Source organism: Tursiops truncatus, chromosome 17, assembly GCF_011762595.2.
Source record: "Tursiops truncatus isolate mTurTru1 chromosome 17, mTurTru1.mat.Y, whole genome shotgun sequence".
Lineage (NCBI taxonomy): Eukaryota > Metazoa > Chordata > Mammalia > Artiodactyla > Delphinidae > Tursiops > Tursiops truncatus.
Genome location: NC_047050.1, coordinates 71,123,928 through 71,145,559, shown reverse-complemented (window position 1 = coordinate 71,145,559; position 21,632 = coordinate 71,123,928). Strand labels below are relative to the sequence as shown.

General features: G+C 48.5%; 1 protein-coding gene across 2 annotated transcripts in view; it reads left to right on the top strand.

The window, feature by feature from the left end:
* ZFAT (zinc finger and AT-hook domain containing) overlaps positions 1 to 21,632 on the top strand; it is a 183,895-nt gene that overhangs the window by 153,429 nt on the left and 8,834 nt on the right. For both annotated transcript variants that reach the window (XM_033842739.2, XM_033842738.2), the window contains 2 exons: positions 240 to 366; positions 3,161 to 3,291. In XM_033842739.2, coding sequence (XP_033698630.1) covers positions 240 to 366; positions 3,161 to 3,291 — 258 coding nt within the window. The remainder of the gene's footprint in view (positions 1 to 239; positions 367 to 3,160; positions 3,292 to 21,632) is intronic.

Sequence of the window (21,632 nt, the reverse complement as noted above, 5' to 3'; positions counted from 1 at the left end):
TGCAGGAAGCTTTCCACCGACGCTGGTTTTAAAAAGTCTCGGCACTTGCAAAGAGAAGTTTTGTCTTTGGGAAGTAGGTTTTTACTGGAGCACTGATTTCTCAGGGGTGCCTGCTTAATGAGCTGCTGCAAAAGCATTGCTTATGTGCATTTGTTTTGTCTTAATCCATTATCCTGGGACTTCTGGGTAATAGGTGATCTTCTAGAAGGTCACATGGATGATGCTGTGTTTTTATTTAGCCAGCAACAGAAACTCCGGAGGAGCCCTCCACCCAGTACCTGCATATCACCGAAGCCGAAGAGGACGTCCAGGGCACACAGGCAGCGGTGGCTGCCCTCCAGGACCTGAGATACACCTCAGACAGTGGTGAGAGCGTGCCCCCCGCCTCCCTCTGACACCTCAGAACTGGTCTTTGATAGACACGCTGAATGAATGACTTTACGGATGAATTAGGTCTGCCAGTTGCTCTCCTTCCACTGCATTCTGACCACTGGAGCGGTCCCATTGTCAGGTTTGGAGGTGGAGCTCTCCTGCAGTGTTCTAGAACAGGGCCCCAGCCAACGTGGTGCCGCCTGACGGGGTTGCCGGGTGTTCACACGTAGGATCACCTCTCAGAGCAGGGAGAAGCAGGTCCTACTGCCCTCACTTCACAGATGCGGAAGGTTGCCTCCTTGTGACGGCTGGCTGAGGATCGTCCACTTGTTGGGTGTTGGAGCTGGTCTTGGAATCGAGGTCTCCTGACTTCTTGTTGGGACTGCCCACTTCCCAGTTCTTCTGAAAAGCCCCAAGTCAGGATTTTTATGTCAAATGTCATCAGTTTCAAATGTTCGATCAATTTGAAAAAACAAACCACTGTGCCAGCCTAGTGGCAACTGGGGCATTGTGCTTAGAAAACATTTCCTTGATGCTCTTTTCCAAACAGGAAAGGAGTACGAGTTAATATAATGTACCACAGCCCTCTGGGTATTTGGGGGACAGAGGTCAAGCAAGTGGGATTAGAGGAAGCATAAGTGAAGTCAGCTGGTGATGGGAGACAGGAAATTGCCATTTCATCCAGCTCTTACATCCCTAAACCCCAGGTTGTAAGAAGGGTATGCAGAAAACCCCTTGGGGCCGGTCACTTTGGGGAAGATTCATTGCCGGTGCTGTGCTCACCGGGGGATTCGGGAGACAGCTCTGCAGCCTGTGAGAGAAGCAGGCTCTGCAGATGGGGCGTCAAGGTGCCGGCTCTTGGTGCGGTTCCCAGAGCTGACGCCATGTCTCAGTGCGTGTTTCCTTCCTCATGTCCAGTGACTTCAGTGATTGCTGAAGCCCTGCCAGGACAGCCTGTCCATCTTCATCCCCACCAGCGCTCACTCACTCACTCCTTCAGCCCTCGGCATCTCCTCCTGGCTCTTAGGAAACACGGCAGACTCTGCAGCTCGGCATTCGGGCCACCTGCTCTAGGCCCTGGCCTCCCTGCGCTGCATCTCTGACCACCTTGGAGCCGTGCCCTCCTGGGCCAGACTCTGCCGTTCTCGGCGTGAGTTGTGTTTCTCACCCACACGCTCCTGTGCCCTCTGGGGCCTGGTCTGTTCCCCTCCCCGCACAGCACTTTTTCTGGCGAACACATCTTCGTCTTCAGTATTCAGATGGTGTGTCATCTCCTGGGAGCCCGCCTGACTTTCCCACAGAGCTCCCTAGTCGCCCCCCTGATATGGAACCGACCAGGGGCTGTATGATTTGCTTACGGTCTGTCTCAGTCACCTGTGAGCCCGGAAGGGGTGGGGGGAGGCAGCGTTAGATCTTTGTCTGTATCCCAGCTGTCCCCAGCCTTTCTGGCACCAGGGACCATTTCTGTGGAAGACAGTTTTTCCAAGGATGGAGGGAGGGGATGCTTTCAGGATGATTCAAGCGCATTACATTTATTGTGAACTTTATTTCGATTACTGTTACATCAGCTCCACCTCAGATCATCAGGCATTAGATCCCGGGGGTTGGGGACCCCTGCTGTATCCCACTGGGAACCATGTTCCTGGCTGACAGTTTGGGCTTGATAAATGGTCATCGAGGGAGTAAATGGATGAGGAATTAAAATCTTATTTCAGTACATTTTTTAAGGTCAGTATTTTGTTTAGCATTTAGATGTTTAGAGTGGTTGGCTGCAAGGCAGAGTTGAAACCCGCCCCCCTGCTGAAGGAGAGTGTGTGTGTAGGTGTGAATAGGTGTGTGTAGGGGATGCTAGGCTGGTGCATGGTGAACAGGTGCTAATGTCATTGCCTCAGTCGTATGCCATGTCCTACCCTCTGTGTAGAACACGTTGAATTCCCTTCCCTCATCACTTACTGATTTGCATTGGAACGTGGCCTGCAGAAAGTCGTCCAGGAGTATGTAGACGTTGGTGGAGACTTCATGATATTATGCTAGCCTGGAGATCAATCAGGTAGTAGTTTCCCTCTTAGTGAAGTAATGATCAGGGTCAGAGTGCTGTGTTCCAGAGAGTCACAGATGGCCAAGCAGATGGTGAGAGCTGAGTGAGAGGGTACACTCAGTAGCTGCCCTGATGATATGGATTACAGTCTTTTGAGATGATTAAAAGAGAATCCTCAGCTTACATTAATTTAGAATTCTAAAGCCCACTGGTTTGATGACTGCGCACCCTTTGGTGCTCTGCCGTATCCTGTGTAATGTATCTGGCACACGCTCACTGACCACCTCCCATGCCTGTGCTCAAGGAGAACCAGCTCTGTGGTTTGACGTCATAGCTGGTGCTTCTCAGGAGTTTCTGTTTTGAGAGGCAGTCCTGTATCAACAAGTTTGGATTCAGAACATCTGGGCTTGAGCCCTGGCTTTGTGACATAACTGACCCAAGGGCCTAAGACAGTCCTCTTCCATTTTTTTGCAGTGAGGTGACTGATCTATAAAGTGGGCATGATAGTGTCACAATGTCGTCCCCTCGCAGGTTGTTTGGAGTTTTGAGATGTTCTTATAGAGACTGCATTGTTGGCTGTGAAGTACCATGCACATTATTTCTGTGGTCAAAATGAGCACTTACTGGGAACCCGTGCATCCCTGGACCAGGCGCCGCGCAAGAATGGCCTCTGCTAAGGGCTGCTTTTGCGTTCAGTGACCTTCACCACCCACGGCCTTACCGGTCTCCTGTTTGCTTCTTCCTGGCAAGGTGACCGACTTGACCCCACGGCTGTAAACATCCTCCAGCAGATCATCGAGCTGGGCACCGAGACCCACGACGCCACTGCCGTTGCCTCGGTGGTTGCCATGGCGCCCGGGACGGTGACTGTCGTGAAGCAGGTAGGACCTTGCCCTCCCCGTTAAATACTGTCTCCTTGCGCTGACACACACCCTCTCTCTCCCCTGCCCCCTTAGGTTTTCAGGGCTTTAACCTGTCTAAGGTGGAATTTGGAATGAAATCGGTCTAGTCTCATGCGGTTTCTTCTTATTATCATGGGATTGTATCTGCGGTAGCGCCATATGTGAGGCTGTGTTGTAGGGGAAAGGTGTAGTATATTTCAAAAAGTTCTGGAAACTTGATTCATTTCCTTTCAATGAAAGGCATCCCAGAGTGAAACGAGCGTGATGTGGTTGCATTTGGACGCATCTATGGTCAAAAGCAGCCTCGGTCCCTAAGGCTGGAGTCTGTGGAGCAGGGCCACTGGGGGGACAGCCAGGGAGGCCAGGAGGGACTGGCCTCTTAAGTGTTAAACATCATCAGACGGAATCAGCGCAGGATGACTGAACTAGACTGATAGGAAGAAGCTGGCCAGTGTTTGAATAAGGGTTACTCTAGTTAATTGTCATACTGTTTGGTTCATTTCCTCTCCTTCTAACCTCAGGGGAGACTTTGCCATCTGTTAGGATGCGGCGTGTGTGATAATCAGATCATCCTTTGTATCTGTCTGTACCTCTCTCTCTACTCTCTCCTGCTTCACTGTACACAAGATTTGAGCTGGCTTAACACAAATACTTAAAAAAGCAAAAACAACAGAAAGCACATCAGAACCAGGGCAGACCCCGGGTGTGTGGTTTAGAATCAAACTTCACGTTCATGGAGAGGTTGAATTGCAGAGCACAGAGTTTTACACGGTTATCCATCTTTCAGTGATTCACTCAGGAAGCGTGTAGTTAAGTGCCCGCAGTGTTCTCATTGCTGGGGTTCCAGGAGAGAACCGATGTTTGCCATCAAAGTGGTTGCTTTCCTGGGAAAAAGCTAAGTAAGACAGAAAGGCTGTCAAATGGTGAACAGGAGCAGCGGAAAAAAGTAAAACAAGAAAGGGGGAGGGGCGTGGGCCGAGGAGCCGGGGTGTTGGGGACTGTTTTATGAAGGGCTGCTGGGGCAGCTGTCTGACATCTGCTCACAGACCTGGGAGAGGTGGGCGTTACTAGAATGATCCCAGTTCTGCTGTACACTTGGTTCCGAATCTGAAAACAAAAAACAAGAAGGAAGCGTGAAGCACTTAACAGCGGAAGAGGTAAGTTTTTCTTGGCAAGTAACTAATAATCTCTTAATTCGGCTCTCGCATCCCTGAGTGACATGTCCCCCGCGACCTGCCTTTGATGACTCGGTGGACTTCCCAGGGCTGTCTCCATGACCATCCCCCAGGTGTGCCCGGGCCACAGCACAAAGCATGAAATTCAGGCTGAGCAGTTCGCGGGGGAATTAGTACATATGCTGGTTCACCTCTGGGTTTCTGGATCCACAGACAAGACTTGGCGCCTCTAGATGAACGTTTGGACCGCGTGGTCTGGAAACCCTCCTCCATTAGTATGCTTTCTGTCAACGAGACCCTGGACAGAAGTCAGGACAGTAGGAGTTTGATGTTTCAGGCTGCAGGGCCCTGGTGTTCTGCACTGTTTGGGAACAGACTCATACACCTCTAGGCCAGACACTCTTGCAGCTTTTCTTTGTATTTATTAGACTGCAATCTTCAGATTGTCTTGTAAATCTCTTCTGAAACTCCTCGTTTACATCACGGCATGTGGAGTCCTGAGCTAGACCCGGCACTTCAAGAAGGGTATAGGAGAACTTTGGATGTTTCGTACATGCCAAATCCTTTAGAGAATTGTAGGGAGGCGCCACTGATTGTGACTTGTATCTTCCTTCTAGGAAGTGGATTGATTTGCTGTTACTTAGAGACGTGATTTATTGCACGTCGCAGGCGATGCGGTGATACATGAGGTTGCGGGTGAAGGGTACAGCTTAGATGTGCTCTGAGACGCTAGAGTGACAGCATGACAAGGGATAAGGCAGGTGAGCCTCTGGCGCAGCCAGTGTTGACAGGTGTAAAGTGCTTGCAGTGGCAGGAAACAGTGGCACCCTTCAGTCTCGTGGTTTATTGGGAAACACAGGGCTGAGAGGAGTGACACTGTTTAGCACAGTCTCGAGTAACTGCATTTGGAAATGTCCCCGAGGACGTGTGTCCTAGTCATTCTCCTGTCCACCTGGTCGGCACCTGGCGCGCCGAGGCTGTTGATAAATGATGGATGGGAGATTGGATGAACGGACCGACGGGCGGGAGACGTCAGACGCCCACTCCGATGGCAAAGGGATTGCATTGTGTCAGGCTCTCCTAGGTGAAGAGATGCCCTCTGGATTCAGTTGTCTTATTTCAGTTTAAATGTAGCTGTTTTTATTAGAGAAATGAATCCATTTCAACTTTTTTTCTTTTCATTAAACTGTGGTTTAGGATTTTTCAGTAGAGAAATTATATCTGTTTATTGAGTGTCCTTAAGCCACTCAAATGTGGACCCTGGTGCACCTGTTGGGAAGCAGTAATGTTGTCCCTTCACCCTGTGCGGAGCCCTTGATGTTGGGGACTTCGTCCTTCTCCAGCTCAAGGTCTCACACATCGTAGTAGCTCAGTAAATGTTTAAGTAGGATGGAGTATGCTGTGGGCTTTATGTTTTGATTCTCCAATTATATCCTGTAGAAGAAATAGCAAGAACACATTGTCATAAAGTTTGTACTATATATTGTAGAAAAAATGATTTTAAATTACTATTGGATAGCATATTTTGAGATCTTTTAAAAGTTTCCTATTTTATATCTATCTATTTATCTATCTATATCTCTTCCAAAAGGCCACAAATAAATTCTGGGTTGTATGTGAATCCATTCTGGATGTTTAAAAATTTCAAGATTTCTTTCCCATATAAAAAATTAGTTATATGCTCTGTTTATAATTTTTTCATGATATATTAATGTAAATTGAAAAGAATCTCACATATCAAAGTTTATCAGTGGTAACTGAAAGTTATTTATTAATCTCCAGTCTTTAGGGATTCTCATTTTCTGGGATGAAAATACTAACAGGCCTGGTAGGTAGGCTGAGGGGATTGGAAAGCTAAGAGCTGAGGGTGTTTCTTAGGTTGTTTTCTTCTTAGTTGTTAATGAGACATGGGAAGGATTTGGCCATAATTCAGACCATTTAAATTTTCAGTTGGACACAGAAATGAGTCCTCAATGATTTCCCATCACTTCTCTCTTTCCCCAAGTGTCAGCATTAAAAATAGATTCATGGGGATGGAGCATTTGGAAATGTTCAGAAAGAAGAAACCTTGCATGTGCCTCACCAGCCTGGCCTGAGAAGTCACATGACAGCTTTGAATGCAGCTACTTACTTGTTTGTTAAGACCAGTTTTCATTAAATAAATTGGTTTCTTTTTTTGTTTTTCTTTAAAAAAATTTTGCTTTAGGGTTTTATGAGGAGGAGACTTATATTTGATTAATAAAGCTGCCTAAGTAGGTTGAATTTGAATGTAAGACGTACCAGCAGAGGGGAAATATTATCACAAGCATCTCTGAGTCAAAATTAGTTATCAAAAGGAAAAGAAAGACCAGTGAAAACAACAACCACCATCACCGTTGGCTCATGGCTTAAATCACTCTTTGCTGTCCTTGTGGGTTGAAATTTATTTTAGAGACTGAAAGTGACATTTTACTGGAAATTCCCGACCTCCGTTTAGCAGACATTCACTGCCCAGCTGCAGTGTGTTCAGTCCCTGGGGGTGTCCGTTTCCTATCCCGGCTGCAACAAATCACCACAAACTCAATGGCTTAAAACAACACAAATTGATGATCTTCCAGTTCTGGAGGTCAGAAGTCTGAAATGGGCTTCACTGGGCTGACATCAAGGCGTCGACAGCTGCCTTCCTTCTGGGAAGAACCCCTGTCTTGCTTTTTCCGGCCCAGGGGCCACCCAGTATTCCTTCACTGCGGTTCCCTTCTTCCATCTCCAAAGCCAGCAAAGGCAGGCCCGGATCGTCCCACATCCATCGCTCTGACCTCTCTCTGCCTCTGTCGTCACATAGCCCTCTCCAAGTCTGACCAACCTCCTCCCTCCTTTAAGGACGCTTGTGCCTACCTTGGACCCACCTGGATAATCCAGGATCTTCTCCCATCTCCAGGTCATCGACTCAATCACATGGGCTAATGTCCACGTAAGGGAACCGTTCTCAGGTTCCGGAGGTTAGGACATGCACTCTTTGGGGTGGGGGCATTATTCTGCCTGCCACTCTGGGTTACAGGGTTAAGACGGTCCCCGATCTCAAAAGGCAAATAGTCTAGTGAGGGAAATGCTTTATTTTTTTCATCCAGCACACAGCCCCCGAGCTGCTTCCACCCGCCAGGTTGCTGCTCTCGGTGCTTGGGATATTGCAGTGAACAGAGCAGATGAATGGTACGGTTGAGGAGCTTACATGCTAATTTAGGGAGCTAGCTAAGCCCCAGACATATAATAACTAAGTAAGTAAGATAGTATGGTAGAGGTGAGATGGAAAAAAATGAGCAGAACTGGTCCAGAGGTCTGGAGAATGTAGACCTTAAGCAGGAAGTTCCAACTGAGAGTAATGGATGCTTCCGGGAGGTTGGCCAAGAGCACTCCGGGGTGCTGGGGGGTGGCCCAGCCTGACTCTGTGTCTGGGGTGGCGGCAGGTGCTGGGCCGGGCGGCCTCCGTGGATGTGCTGATTCGCGCCCGAATGGAGTCTTGCAAGGTAGCTGGGAGTTGGGTGGGGCAGGGCTCCAGCAGAGGTGGGAGCAGGAGCTGGTCCTCGATGCTGCTGGAAGCGGGGGAGGGGGCGATGAGTCACCACTTAGGTTAAATGACACGCCCTGTCCTCACCTGGGGGGGCGGGGGGCGCAAAGGGCTGGGAGGAGGCCTGGTCCAGGAAGCGCCTCAGCCTGGTCTCTCTCCCTCCGGCTCAAAGGCCAGTGGAAAAGGGGTGAGTCCAAGCAGCCCACGTCTTCCTGTTGCTTCTCCAAGCCCGACGTCCTTCCCCTATGGGCTTCCTGACCTGTGCGACCCTCCTGAAAGCCTTGTTGGCATTTTTAACAAATCACCGTCTCCACGTTCTTCCAAGCAGTGAGTCTGCACCGAGCAGTCCTGCCAGTTGGCGTTCAGCAGAACAGCTCGTAGCTCTCCGAGACCACGGCTGACGCTGGCCATGGTGTCTGGGGTCTGGACCCAGCAGGCCAGCAGCTGCACTCAGGGTGTTTGTCTGTGAATAATAAGGAGACCTTATAATCATACAGCATCTTCCTTTTAAGAAGGTCAGGCTGATTCAACAGATTACCGTTATGATGATCCAGGGTCTTTTTGAGTTAAACTTGAGTGCTATTTATTATTGCTGAGGGTACCCCTATACAGTAGATGGCGGAGCTGGGTGCACTGTGGGGTGTCACCCCCTGGGGGTGCGGAGCAGCCTATCTGGGAGAAGATCCGAGCAAGTGAAGCAAGTGAAGTGGTTCGGGTCATTCATTCGTCCGCGTTGCTTTTAAAAAACACGATAGCCTTTCAGTCCGTGTGCCATGTGTGAACAGGCTAGGGTGTCCCCTGCGTAGAAGGGTCCGCCTGTTGTAGGTTTAGTCCAGAGGAGGCTGTTCAGGAGCTCACGCCGTGTCAAGCCTGCTTCTCTGTGGCTCGGTTACGCTTCCTACGCTGCTGAGACCCCGTGAGAAAACACACTGTGTTAGTGTCGTGCAGAGAAACAGAACCAGTGGTGTGCGTGTGTGTGTGTGTGCGTGTGTGTGTAGAAAATAAGGAACTGGCTCACTGATTCTGGAGGTTGACAGCCAACAAGTCCCGAGATCTGCAGTCAGCAAGTTAGAGACCCAAGAGCCGATGGTGCAGGTTCTACTTTGAGTCTGAAGCCCGAGAACTAGGAGAACTGATGGTGTGAATCGCAGTCTGAAAGCCAGCAGGCTTGAGATGCAGGAAGAGCTGGTGTTTCCCTTAGAATCGAACAGCAGGAAAAAAAGAAAAAAACCAACGCCCAGCTCAAAAGCAGTTGGGCAGGAGGAATTCCCTCTTATACAAGGGAGAGTCAGCCCTTTTGCTCTGTTCTGACCTTCGACTGATCGGATAAGGCCCACCCACACCAGGAAGGACAGTCTCCTTTACTCAGTCTGTTCATTTAAATGTTAATCTCATCCAGAAACACCCAGAGTAATGTTTGACCAAATAACGTGGGCACCCCTTGGCCCATTAAAATTAGCCATCACACATGTTCATGTAGTACATGTCAGAGTATGTACTCTTTGTCAACAGAGGGTTATTGGTAATCCAGGTTGTTGTTTACTGAGATACTCAGTTGTCATAGAGACGATTTTGAGTCGCAGATTTCGGGGCGATGTGGTAGTTTCTGGGGAGCACGTACACCTTGGTATATCCTTACTTCTAATTGCAGTTGACATTTCCGTTCATGGTTCAGGAATGAGCGCCACCTTGCAGGTTCTTGAAAGAGTCACGGCTGAGGAGAGGCCACCCCCAGGGCGCCTCCACTGAGCACCAACGCTCCACTTTCATCCCCAGTTCAAGAGCAACCAGATCATCCTTAGTGGTCCTCCTCCTGTGGAGTAAGGTGTTCAGTAGCGACTGTGATTAGTGCGACTCTCCGTCGGCAGGCCTGTGTCTCTGTTCCCGGTCCTGCTTCTCTGCGGCGTCTCCTGGGATTGCCACTCTCCTGCTTTTGTTTTCCCCTGAGGTGCCGGGTGCTTCCAAGCTGCCAGCCAGTGCGCCAGTGGCGCGCAACACCAGGAAGGAGCATTTAAGGCCGCCCAGAGCTGCAGGCACCCTGCCCACTCCCCCAGCGCAGACCCTCAGCCTGGCAGGCCCAGAATTACGCTGCCATCGACTTGTTCAACATCCCAACCTTTCTTCCCACTTGCTTTAACTTCTGGTTAAAAAAATAAACAAAAAACAAACCCCAAAGCAGAAGTTCTAGCTTTGTCAAAAGCAACCCACCTCTCCTGGCTGCTTCCCCGCACCCTTTGTCACCTTCGGGCAGGTCCCCTGCGTTGGCTAGCACTGGAGGGTGAGGTCAGGACATGCCAGCCTGGAGGAGAGGAACTCGCCAGCCTCCCTGACAGGCTGAGCACACAGTGCCAGTCTGAGAGGCACTTTCGGTAGCAGGTCTCACTGGAAGACGTATGTCAGTTGGCAGCCAACACTGGAATTGCTGTTTGTTATTTGCGGTTCATTATTTTTGCGAGGAAATGCAATCCACTCCTGTGGCTGACCACGTACCTCAGTTGGCTGTTTGCAAGGAAACTCGGGTCCAGCCTGTCCTGTTTTTCATTGAAGGCCCTGAGTAATGTGGTCCCTGGAAACTCTTTCACACTGTCTGTACAGGGGCATCTGGTTGGGAGAAGCCACTCTGCAGAGGGGACCTCTCACGTGCAGCCTCTGGCTTGGGGGGAGCCTCGCTCCTGTGATCCACCCAGAAGGGGAGCCCGGAATGGGCCTCCTGCCCCTCTGGGGGTGGATGTTGAACATCTCATAAGATTTGTGGCAAAAGAATGAGGAGGGGGATCTGGAACGTGATTCGTGGGAGGGTGCAAAATCTATTTTCATTACTGTTTAAAAACAATCACTCCATTCCGTGAATTTGATCATTTAACTACACAGCAAAAGACCTGACGAGAATCACGTCCAAGCGGGATACTCTTGTAGTCCTTTGAAGATCATAGGAGATATTGGCTGCCCGCATTGCTATAAAGTGGGACTGAGTTGAGATCTCCCCGCTTGTCCTGCCCACAGACAGGATCGCGTGAAGCCTCCCTGTTCTGTTATCCTTTTAAGCTCCAGTAATCGGTGAGTTAACGGGATGTCTTTTTCTTGTTCCTGCAGAGGCTCTGTTGGACTCCTACTGTTGGACAGACCTCTCGCTGACTCTACCGAAGGCATGGAGGTTACAGGAGAGCCACCCATTCTTTTCCCTCTGCTCACCTCTCTCACTCAGAACCTCATTTGTCCTCAGATCACTTGCCTGTGAGTGTGGCAGTGACACATAATTGTGACATTATAATCGCTGATTTTTATTCTTTTCCTCATAACGAAACCCCAGCATCTTCAGTTGTCTCGTTTATTTATTCCACTTTCCCATGATGGTGGCTCTGCCATCGTTGTGGTTCATCTAGGGATTCTTTCCCAGAAGATTAAGGATACATATATAATGTTAAAAGAACGGATAGTAACTGCAGCTTCTGTCCTCTGGACGTAACTGCTAGTGTTTTCTATCCGTCCTCAGCATGTGATGGGAATGGCACGCCCACTTCACCCTCACTGGCTCCGTGGTGTAATTACAGTCATGATGGGTTCGTGCCTTTGGAAGGCCCGTGCAGGGGAGCCACATGTCTTTTGTAGGTGATCAAATCCGATGCATATTGCAGGGCTGAGGGTATAGGCGTCCCCCGTGCTTCCCGACCCTCAGATGATCTAATTCTGGATTCTCTGTTAGTGGTAGAGATGCCTGCAATCCAGATAGACATCTTTTATCTTTTAATTCCCAGTCCTTTTGATTGCTATATAAATATGGAAGTCTCACTGACTCCTTTCTCTGTTTTTCCCTCTTATCCTGCCCCTTCCTGTGAGAACCCGTTTTCAACTGCGTATTTTGATTAGTGAGGTTTGAGTCCTGCCTAAAGAACTTTGCGGTGCAATCCTGGGGCCCTGCCAGCCTTAATTATATCAAACTTCTAATTACACACACAGGTAGCCTCTTCAAATATTTGCGTACTTCACATTCCTTATAGAGCGTTTGTCCTGCAGTGACTGAGTGGTGACCTTCAGCATATAGGTCGAGACAGTTCCCGCAGGGTCTTGGCGACGGGTTCCTCTCCCCTGTCACTTAACGCCAGCTCTTGTCCTTCGTGAGCCTTCTTTAATTCTCCCTTAGCCATTTGAATCTTTTCTTTTTCTGTCTTAAATAAAACTTCATTCAGAGGTTTCTGTTCCTGATATGATTTCTGATGGCTGATACTCAAAACTACTTCCTTTCATAGCTCTTTTATGACTTGCTGAGCCCCTTTACTCCATGGCAGTGACTGAAAATTCCATTTCTTTGTGAAATTTTAAAAGTGAAAGTACATTCCATGATATATCTGTGGCCATATGGGAAATTGTCTGAAAAAATAGAGAATAAAGGCTTTTTCCCTATCCCATTCTGACATTCTTTTTCATATAGAACATCTTTAGCTGACCTGAAGATCTCAGTTATTGAACTTTGCTTCTCTTTCCCTTTTTCTATGACCCAGTTTTCCCATTACGCCCCAAGAAGCTGCAGCTCGGTTGGTGCAATTTGCAGAATCCCACTTTACTTGAGTTTTAATACTGCTGTGCTTGTTACTGTTTGCTCGGGAGCCCATTTCCTGGTCCACGTCCTTGGCCAGGGCAGGTGGGTTTTATTTGCTTCCTCCCCTCTCTGCAGCTTCCCCTTGCTGGCTGACATCGCTCAGTCTGCTTGAGGTTGGGGGCAAAGGCAGGGCTGTGATGGCCCTGGTCGGAGAAGCCAGAACTGTAGTCACCATCCGAAGGGCTCTGGTCCAGCCTTCCTTGGGTTTGGCCCAGGGCAGTGCTGCCGCAGGCTGGCTCTTGCGCTTCTCTCCCCCGGGGCAGTAGCCTCCATGCTAGCCAGAGGCGTTCCCCTAAGCAGGACTCTTAGTGTCCTGCGGTGTGGACTCCACACCTCTTCCCCGCCCCCCCTCCATCCAGTTTCCCCATCTAGTAAATACACGTACTGCACTCCAGCTGCCGGGGGTCTGTCTTCCCTCCTCGGCCTCTCTCAGCCCCACATCGATCCATCAGCAAGTTTTCTCCCTGCTCTGGGTGCTCCCTTCACCATGCACCTTAAATCACCCCGGCCCCAGGCTGCCACCTGCAGCAAGCCCTGACTACGGAAAATGCAGTCCCCGGGCGGGCAGCATCAGCACAGGGGGCTGGTTAGAAATGCAGAACGTCCGGCTCCCCCTCAGACTTGCTGAATCAAACTCTGCATCGCACCATCGTCCCTGTCCCCCGGAGGGGCTCTGCTCTGAGCTGTCAGCCTTCCTCCCTGGTCACAGGCCTCGCTCTTCACCTGGCTCCTACCATCTCGCCTGCTGCTCTAAGATGCAGTTTTCAGACAGAGCGATCTTTTCAAAATGTAAATCAGATCCCGGCATCCCTCCCTGAAAACGCTCCAGTAACTTGAAAGTCTCCGGTAAGCTGGGACAGGACCTCGCCCTGGCCTCCCAGCCCCGCAGCAGCCGGCCTCCCGCGGCATCTCCTCGCTCTGGCTGCACCGGCCCACCAGGCTGCTCTGTGCCCACCTCCAGGCCTCCGCGCCGGCCGTGCCCCGTGGCCCAGGCGCTCCTTCCTCCCCTCAGCGGGGCTGACTCCTGGTCCAGGGCTCGGCCCTCTCAGATCCTGTCGGGCCCGTCCTCCAGAACCACCCTGTGTTGTGAGCTGGCACAGTGGAGTTGAGCCGGGGAATGGGCCAGGGGGGCCTGATCCAGTGCCCTGAGCCCTTGAAGGCAGGGCACTGCCTCACGTGGGGGCAGGCGTCAGTGCGATTAGAAGCTGAAGGATTTGTGTTTTAAGCCTAGTAGTTTTATAGGTGGTGATAGAAAGCGAACATGGTCATGGACCGCGTGGGCAGGGAAGCGCCCCGTTGTTAACAGCTGTGTGCCTGCGGCACCTGCCCTAGCCGCTCTGGTGCACCTGCAGCCCGGAGGCCTCAGGGGGCTTCCTGCTTCTCCAGGAGCCCCAAGTCCACCCCCCTGAGTAAGCAGAGAAGTGGGTGGAGGCGTGGCCATCCAGCGCAAGAAGACTGCTCTGCCCCTTCCACGGAAAAGCAGAGGCTCAGAGAGGGATCCCCACTGTGGGCCTGTCATGGACAGTGGCCTGGATCTGAGACTCTAGGCCGGACCACCTGGTCCAGTTGTGGCCCTGCTTCCCCAGTCGGGGAGTAGGAAGAGGATGTTTACAGAGGGGCTGCCCTGGTCAGGGAGCCGAAGCTCGCCTCCCGTCTGTCTAGGTCATGGGGAGAATGGGGGATGGTGGGCAGGAGTCAGTTCTCAGAGACTCTGCCACCAGCCGTATCTTAGTTAGCTGGTTTGCCCACCCGCCTTTTCTCCCCAGCAAGTTGGAGGAGGTCTGTAGCACTTAGCTCAGGGCCTGGCACATTGTAAAGGCCTCACGAGCGTTCAGAAGCACCGCTGGGGCATCAGACTCGGGAAGCCGAGCCAGGTGGGCTGGGGCTGCCCTCGTCGGGACCCAGCTGAGCAGCCTGGTGATTTCCAGCTGCTGTGGGTGCCCCGCCGGGGGAGCCTCAGGCCTCTGAGACAGGGGCCCTCCCTGGATGAACAGCGCACGGGGGTCTCCCGAGAAGCCCATTTCGGGGGTCGCCCCGGGCCAGGTCACAGTGCATGGAGGAGGACACAGCTCGGGGCCAGATGGCCTGGGTGTGACCCCGCGTCTGTCACTTCATAGTGTATGACTAGGGACAAAGCACTTCTCCTCTTTGAACGTCTGTTTTCTCATCTGTAAAATGGGAAAATAATAGAACCTACCCCATGGGGCTAATGTACGGGTTATGCATAATTATGCGAATGAAGCAGTTGGCAGGGAGCCTGGCGCTGGTTAGGTCTAATCTTAGCTCCTGTCATAGGAGTGACATAGCTCCTTAACCCCTGTCTGAGTTCATCGAGTTGCTCCTAGAATTCAGCCATAACTGCTTTGCTTCTGGAAGCTTCTGCTCAGCAAGCAGGTACTGATGCAGCCGTCCAGGCCCTGTGCTCAGCAGTAGGAGTCCCAGGGTGGATGAAACACTGCCTGCTTCATAGGAGAGTCTGTTGCTTGGTCCAGGCAGGTGGTTGCATTATGTAAACTGCCGTGTTTGTGGCTGGAGGCAGTTTGACCCCTTACCACGTGCAGTTGTCGTGACATTCTGGGTCATTCCCTGGAGAAGGCCCTCGAGGAGGCTGATTTGGAAGAGCTGGAGCTGAGTGGCATCATGCAACCGCTTGGCCACAGTAATGGGCAGTTGGGTGAGGAGCTCTGAGCCAGAAGGGGCACCAGACTTGAGAGCAGGCAAAGGGAGAAGGGCCAGAGAGGGTCGAGGTGGGCAGGTCTCCCTACTCGGAGAGAGAAGTACAAGTAGGAGGGAAATGGGCGAGTGGCTTTGATGAGCAGGAAGCGGCATCCACGCAGAACCTCAGGGCGGGGTCTTAGGCTGCTCACATCAGCGCACAGGGCGGGTGTCAACACTGTGTTGGCCTCAGAGTAAGACCATCGCAGCCCCTTGTTCTGTTCTTAGACCTACTTTGCCACTGATGAACTTACCTGGGTGGGTTTGAGGGGCGATTGAAGTGGTGTATGTTTTGTTATGATAAACATTCTTTAAACAGAACGTGGATGCGCTTCATCACTGGGAATTTAGCCTGCCTTTCTCCCTTGGGTGAGGGCAGCGGCTTGGAGGTCCAGGGAGGAACAGGGTGCGTCCTGCCAGCTCCATGTCCTTGCCCATGGGGTCTTGTGGAGGCTGCCCGTCATCTGTGTAAAAGGACAGGGAGAGGAACTGCTAGAGGAAACAGTTTGTTAAATCGGGGGGAGAAGAGTCTGCACCAGCTGAGGAGAGAAGCCCGTACCTCCCCAGCACAGAGGGGGTGGCAGAGGGAGGGGATCCACCACCCCACGTCTCCATGGAGCACCTGCCGGTCAGGTTGGGGGGGGCGGGGTCTGGTGAGCAGCAAGAGCGTGGAGGCCTTTTGTCCTGAGCGCGTGCAGAAAGAGATGGTCGCAAACTGCCATGCAGGGGAGTTCAGTGAAGCCCTGCCTGACCCCGGGAGTGGCCCATCTGGGCCCACGGGCTACTGGGCAGAGGTGAGGCTTTTGGAGAAGTATGGCCCCCTGGGCCAGGTGCTTGACAGGGGTGCAGAGCCCAGGCAGTGTGTGGTACTAAGTGGAATGCAATGTAGTGTGCTGAAAGGTCACCAGTGTGCAGCATTGTGCACAATAGACCTGTCTAAATATCAGAAGATATTCAGAGGCGGTCAGAAGCTACCTCCTGCCTCCTTCCCTGTCGCTGTGAATATGCTCTGTTTGAGCTCGGTTTGAAAAGATCTCCTGGGGCAGACATCAGAAGAATTCAAGTCAGGCATGTGTGGAGTGCCTACTATAAACCACGTGCTGTGTGGACATCGTCTGGGAGTGGGTGTACTAATCGTGCACCCTGAGGGGCAGTGGGGAGGTGGGGCTGGTGGGGACACCGCCCCTGGAGGGGATGACACCGCTAGCAGTGAGCACCGCACACTGCTTACCACTCACCTTGCGCCAGGCCCCGGGCGCCCCACCATCTCTTATTCTCACATGTGCTGAGACAGACCACGCTGCCCTTCCCATTGTACCACCACTTACAAGAGAAGGAGGGATTGTTCTTTCCTTGGTCACGTGGTTATCGAGATCACACTCACCTGTGCTTGGACTCCTGAGAAACACAGGGTGTCCTAGCTGTGCACACCCTCTTTTCGCTGCTAAACTCAGCTGCCTACCGAGTTGGTTTGGCCAACGGGCAACCCTTTCCATCCTCATCCTATGATGGGCTTGGGGCCAGTAGGAGGCACCTCTCTTCCCGTTTCCAGGCCCCTCTGTCACAGCAAAGAGAGTGAGTCCTGTCTGTCCCCTGCAGGCCAGGACCCCATGGACAAGGCCGCCCTGTGCAGGGGGCTCCCGGGTACTCTGGGGCCTCAGCATGGGGTGGCCGAGGGTCGGCCAGCTGGACCCTGCAGCGTCTCTGAGAGCCAGGACATACACGTGGGGACTGGCAGGGACTGTTTTTAGTGAGCTGTCTTTACAACCCGGGCTTTGGACTGTTTATGGGGTCTACAGAAAAGAAAATGTCTGCTCTCTCCTTACAATCAAGAGAGAATTAGGGTGGAGGGGAGGCATTATGACGTCTCCTCACGAAAGATGCCTTGCCTGACGTGGGCATGCATCACAGCCCTCCTCACTTCCTGTGCATTCTTTCTTTTTTTAAAAAACGCTTTAAATCTTCATTGATGTATGGAATGGTTTCTTCCTGCCTATGAATATATTTTGTATTTCCACAAGTTTCTCGCACATAATATTTACGCCTTTTTTGGGTACCATATATATGTGTACAGTTTTAGAGTTGGGAATTTATGATGCTTTTTTATAAACCACATTCGTTTATAAATTCAGGATAGTATTTACCATTTCCCTTTGTTTCTGACGTATGCAATGCCACACCTGACCTAAGGTTGTGACAGTAAATGTGCTTGCTTATTAACCTTGTGAAATGGGTCTGCAGTCCCCTTTTGAGAATGCTAGAGGAACCTCTGGTTTGGTTGTAATTAGAGCAGTGAGTGAAACCCTAACTGCTGTAAAAAGTAAGGCTCCAGAGCTTCAACACAAATAGCGGAATATTTCACATGAAAGGACTGACTGCAGTGTTCTCTTTTTTTTTAAATTTAATTTAATTTAATTTTTTTATACAGCAGGTTCTTATTAGTCATCCATTTTATACACATCAGTGTATACATGTCATTCCCAGCCTCCCAGTTCATCACCCCCCCACCCCCACCCCCCTGCTGTTTTCCCCCATAGGTGTCCATGCATTTGTTGTCTACATCTGTGTCTCAGTTTCTGCCCTGCAAACCAGTTCATCTATACCATTTTTCTAGATTTCACATCTATGCGTTAATATAGATATTTGTTTTTCCCTTTCTGACTTACTTCACTCTGTATGACAGTCTCGAGGTCCATCCACGTCTCTACAAATGACCCAATTCTGTTCCTTTTTATGGCTGAGTAATATTCCATTGTATATATGTACCACATCTTCTTTATCCATTCGTCTGTCGATGGGCATTTAGGTTGCTTCCATGACCTGGCTATTGTAAATAGTGCTGCAGTGAACATTGGGGTGCACGTGTCTTTCTGAATTATGGTTTTCTCTGGATAGATGCCTCGTAGTGGGATTGCTGGATCATATGGTAATTCTATTTTTAGTTTTTTAAGGAACCTCCATACTGTTCTCCATAGTGGCTGTATCAGTTTACATTCCCACCAGCAGTGCAAGAGGGTTCCCTTTTCTCCACACCCTCTCCAGCATTTGTTGTTTGTAGATGTTCTGATGATGCCCATTCTAACTGGTGTGAGGTGATACCTCATTGTAGTTTTCATTTCTGTTTCTCTCATAATTAGTGATGCTGAGCATCTTTTCATGTGCCTCTTGGCCATCTGTATGTCTTCTTTGGAGAGATGTCTATTTAGGTCTTCTGCCCATTTTTGGATTGGGTTGTTTGTTTTTTTAATATTGAGCTGCATGAGCTGTTTATGTATTTTTGGAGATTAATCCTTTGTCCGTTGATTAGTTTGCAAATATTTTCTCCCATTCTGAGGGTTGTCTTTTCATCTTGTTATAGTTTCCTATGCTGTGCAAAAGCTTTTAAGTTTCCTTAGGTCCCATTTGTTTATTTTTGTTTTTATTTCCATTACTCTAGGAGGTGGGTTCAAAAAGATCTTGCTGTGATTTATGTCAAGGAGCGTTCTTCCTATGTTTTCCTCTAAGAGTGTTATAGTGTCTGGTCTTACATTTAGGTCTTTAATCCATTTTGAGTTTATTTTTGTGTATGGTGTTAGGGAGTATTCTAATTTCATTCTTTTACATGTAGCTGTCCAGTTTTCCCAGCACTACTTATTGAAGAGACTGTCTTTTCTCCGTTGTCATAGATTAGTTGCCTCCTTTGTCATAGATTAGTTGACCATAGGTGCATGGGTTTATCTCTGGGCTTTCTATCCTGTTCCATTGATCTGTATTTCTGTTTTTGTGCCAGTACCATACTGTCTTGACTAGTGTAGCTTTGTAGTATAGTCTGAAGTCAGGGAGTCTGATTCCTCCAGCTCCGTTTTTTTCCCTCAAGATTGCTTTGGGTAGTCAGGGTCTTTTGTGTCTTCATACAAATTTTAAGATTTTTTGTTCTAGTTCTGTAAAAAATGCCATTGGTAATTTGATAGGGATTGCATTGAATCTGTAGATTGCTTTGGGTAGTATAGTCATTTTCACAATGTTGAATCTTCCAGTCCAGGAGCATGGTATATCTCTCCATCTGTTTGTGTCATCTTTGATTTCTTTCATCAGTGTCTTATCGTTTCCTGCATACAGTTCTTTTACCTCTTTAGGCAGGTTTATTCCTAGGTATTTTATTTTTTTTCTTGCAGTGGTGAATGGGATTGTTTCCTTAATTTCTCTTTCTGATCTTTTGTTGTTATTGTATAGGAACGCCAGAGATTTATGTGCATTAATTTTGTATCCTACAACTTTACCAAATTCATTGATTAGCTCTAGTAGTTTCCTGGTGACATCTTTAGGATTTTCTATGTATAGTATCATGTCATCTGCAAACAGTGACAGTTTTACTTCTTTTCCAATTTGTATTCCTTTTATTTCTTTTTCTTCTCTGATTGCCATGGCTAGGACTTCCAAAACTATGTTGAATAATAGTGGCGAGAGTGGACATCCTTGTCTTATTCCTGATCTCAGAGGAAATGCTTTCAGTTTTTCACCATTGAGAGTGATGTTTGCTGTGGGTTTGTCATATATGGCCTTTATTATGTTGAGGTAGGTTCCCTCTATGCCCACTTTTGGGAGAGTTTTTATCATAAATGGGTATTGAATTTTATCAAAAGCTTTTTCTGCATCTATTGAGATGATCATATGGTTTTTATTCTTCAGTTAGTTAATACGGTTTATCACATTGATTGATTTGCATATACTGAAGAATCCTTGCATCCCTGAGATAAACCCCAGTTGATCATGGTGTATGATCCTTTTTTTTTTTTTTTCCTCTTATATCTGTGAGGCAAGAACTGTTAACTTTTATTTTACTCTCATTAAATTTTCCTATTATGGTAGTATTTTTTATAAAGGAATTTATAAATTGAATTAAAAGAAACTTCCACTGAAGAGACTCAACATGTAAAAATAATTACTGAAATAATCGTTTAAAGAAAGTATTTCCCCAGAGAAGTCTTCACCAAGTGTATGATCCTTTTAATGTGTTGGTGGATTCTGTTTGCTAGTATTTTGTTGGAGATTTTTGTATCTATATTCATCAGTGATATTGGTCTGTAATTTTCTTTTTTTGTAGTATCTTTGTCTGGTTTTGGTATCAGGGTGATGGTGGCCTCATAGAATGTGTTTGGGAGTGTTCCTTCCTCTGCAGTTTTTTGGAAGAGTTTGAGAAGGTTGGGTGTTAACTCTTCTCTAAGTGTTTGATAGAATTCACCTGTGAAGGAATAAAGACACAGACTAAGACAGTGGACCTGAGGACATGGGGAGGGGGAAGGGTAAGCTGGGGTGAAGTGAGGGAGTGGCATGGACATATATACACTACCAAATGTAAAATAGATAGCTAGTGGGAAGCAGCCACATAGCACAGGGAGATCAGCTCAGTGCTTTGTGACCACCTAGAGGGGTGGGATAGGGAAGGTGGGAGGGAAACGCAAGAGGGAGGAGATATGGGGCTATATGTATATGTATAGCTGATTCACTTTATTATACAGCAGACACTAACACACCTTTGTAAAACAATTATACTCCAATAAAGATTTTTTTTTTTTTTAAAATGCATGGGAGCAATTACCAACAAGTTACTGCATAGTTGGGGCTTTGATAAATGAATGATTTAATTGAACTGAACTCAAAGGCTGCATTTACAGTGATTCTAAGTTTTGGAATTCAGTGCTTGATTTGCATTCTATAGTAAAACTTTTACTCTGAAAACTCTTTTAAGAGGATAAATATTGCTACTGAAATTCCACTAGGAAAGGTAAAGGCAATGCTCTCAGTGGTTTTCTGTACGTGTGAAGTAAAACCTTTAAGACATACTGTATCGTGACTTTGTTAACAAGATACTGTGATGTGTTTAGGCGGCCTTGAATCCAGAGATAGTAGATCAAAACTCCACACATCAGTGACTCATAGGTTTAAGAAACTTTAGACGTCCGGCATGTCATTATTTTTCAGAAAAATTATTATTTGTACTATTTTGGAGGGGGACCCTGAGGCACTGATTTTACCTTCTTGGGTTATGTAATATTTTAACTACCTTAATGAGCTTTTTGTTAACAGCAGCCCCAAAATATGACAGTACTGTATCTAAAAACTCAAGAACTAAAAAGTTTCCAAATATATTCATTTAAAAAATATTCTCTGTGCTATGAGAACCAAATAAAATGCAACACATTAAATAAAGTTCTTCCTATTCAAAAAGAAAAAGAATTTACCTGTGAAGCCATCTGGTCCTGGACTTTCATTTGTTGGAAGATTTTTTATCACAGTTTCAATTTCGTTA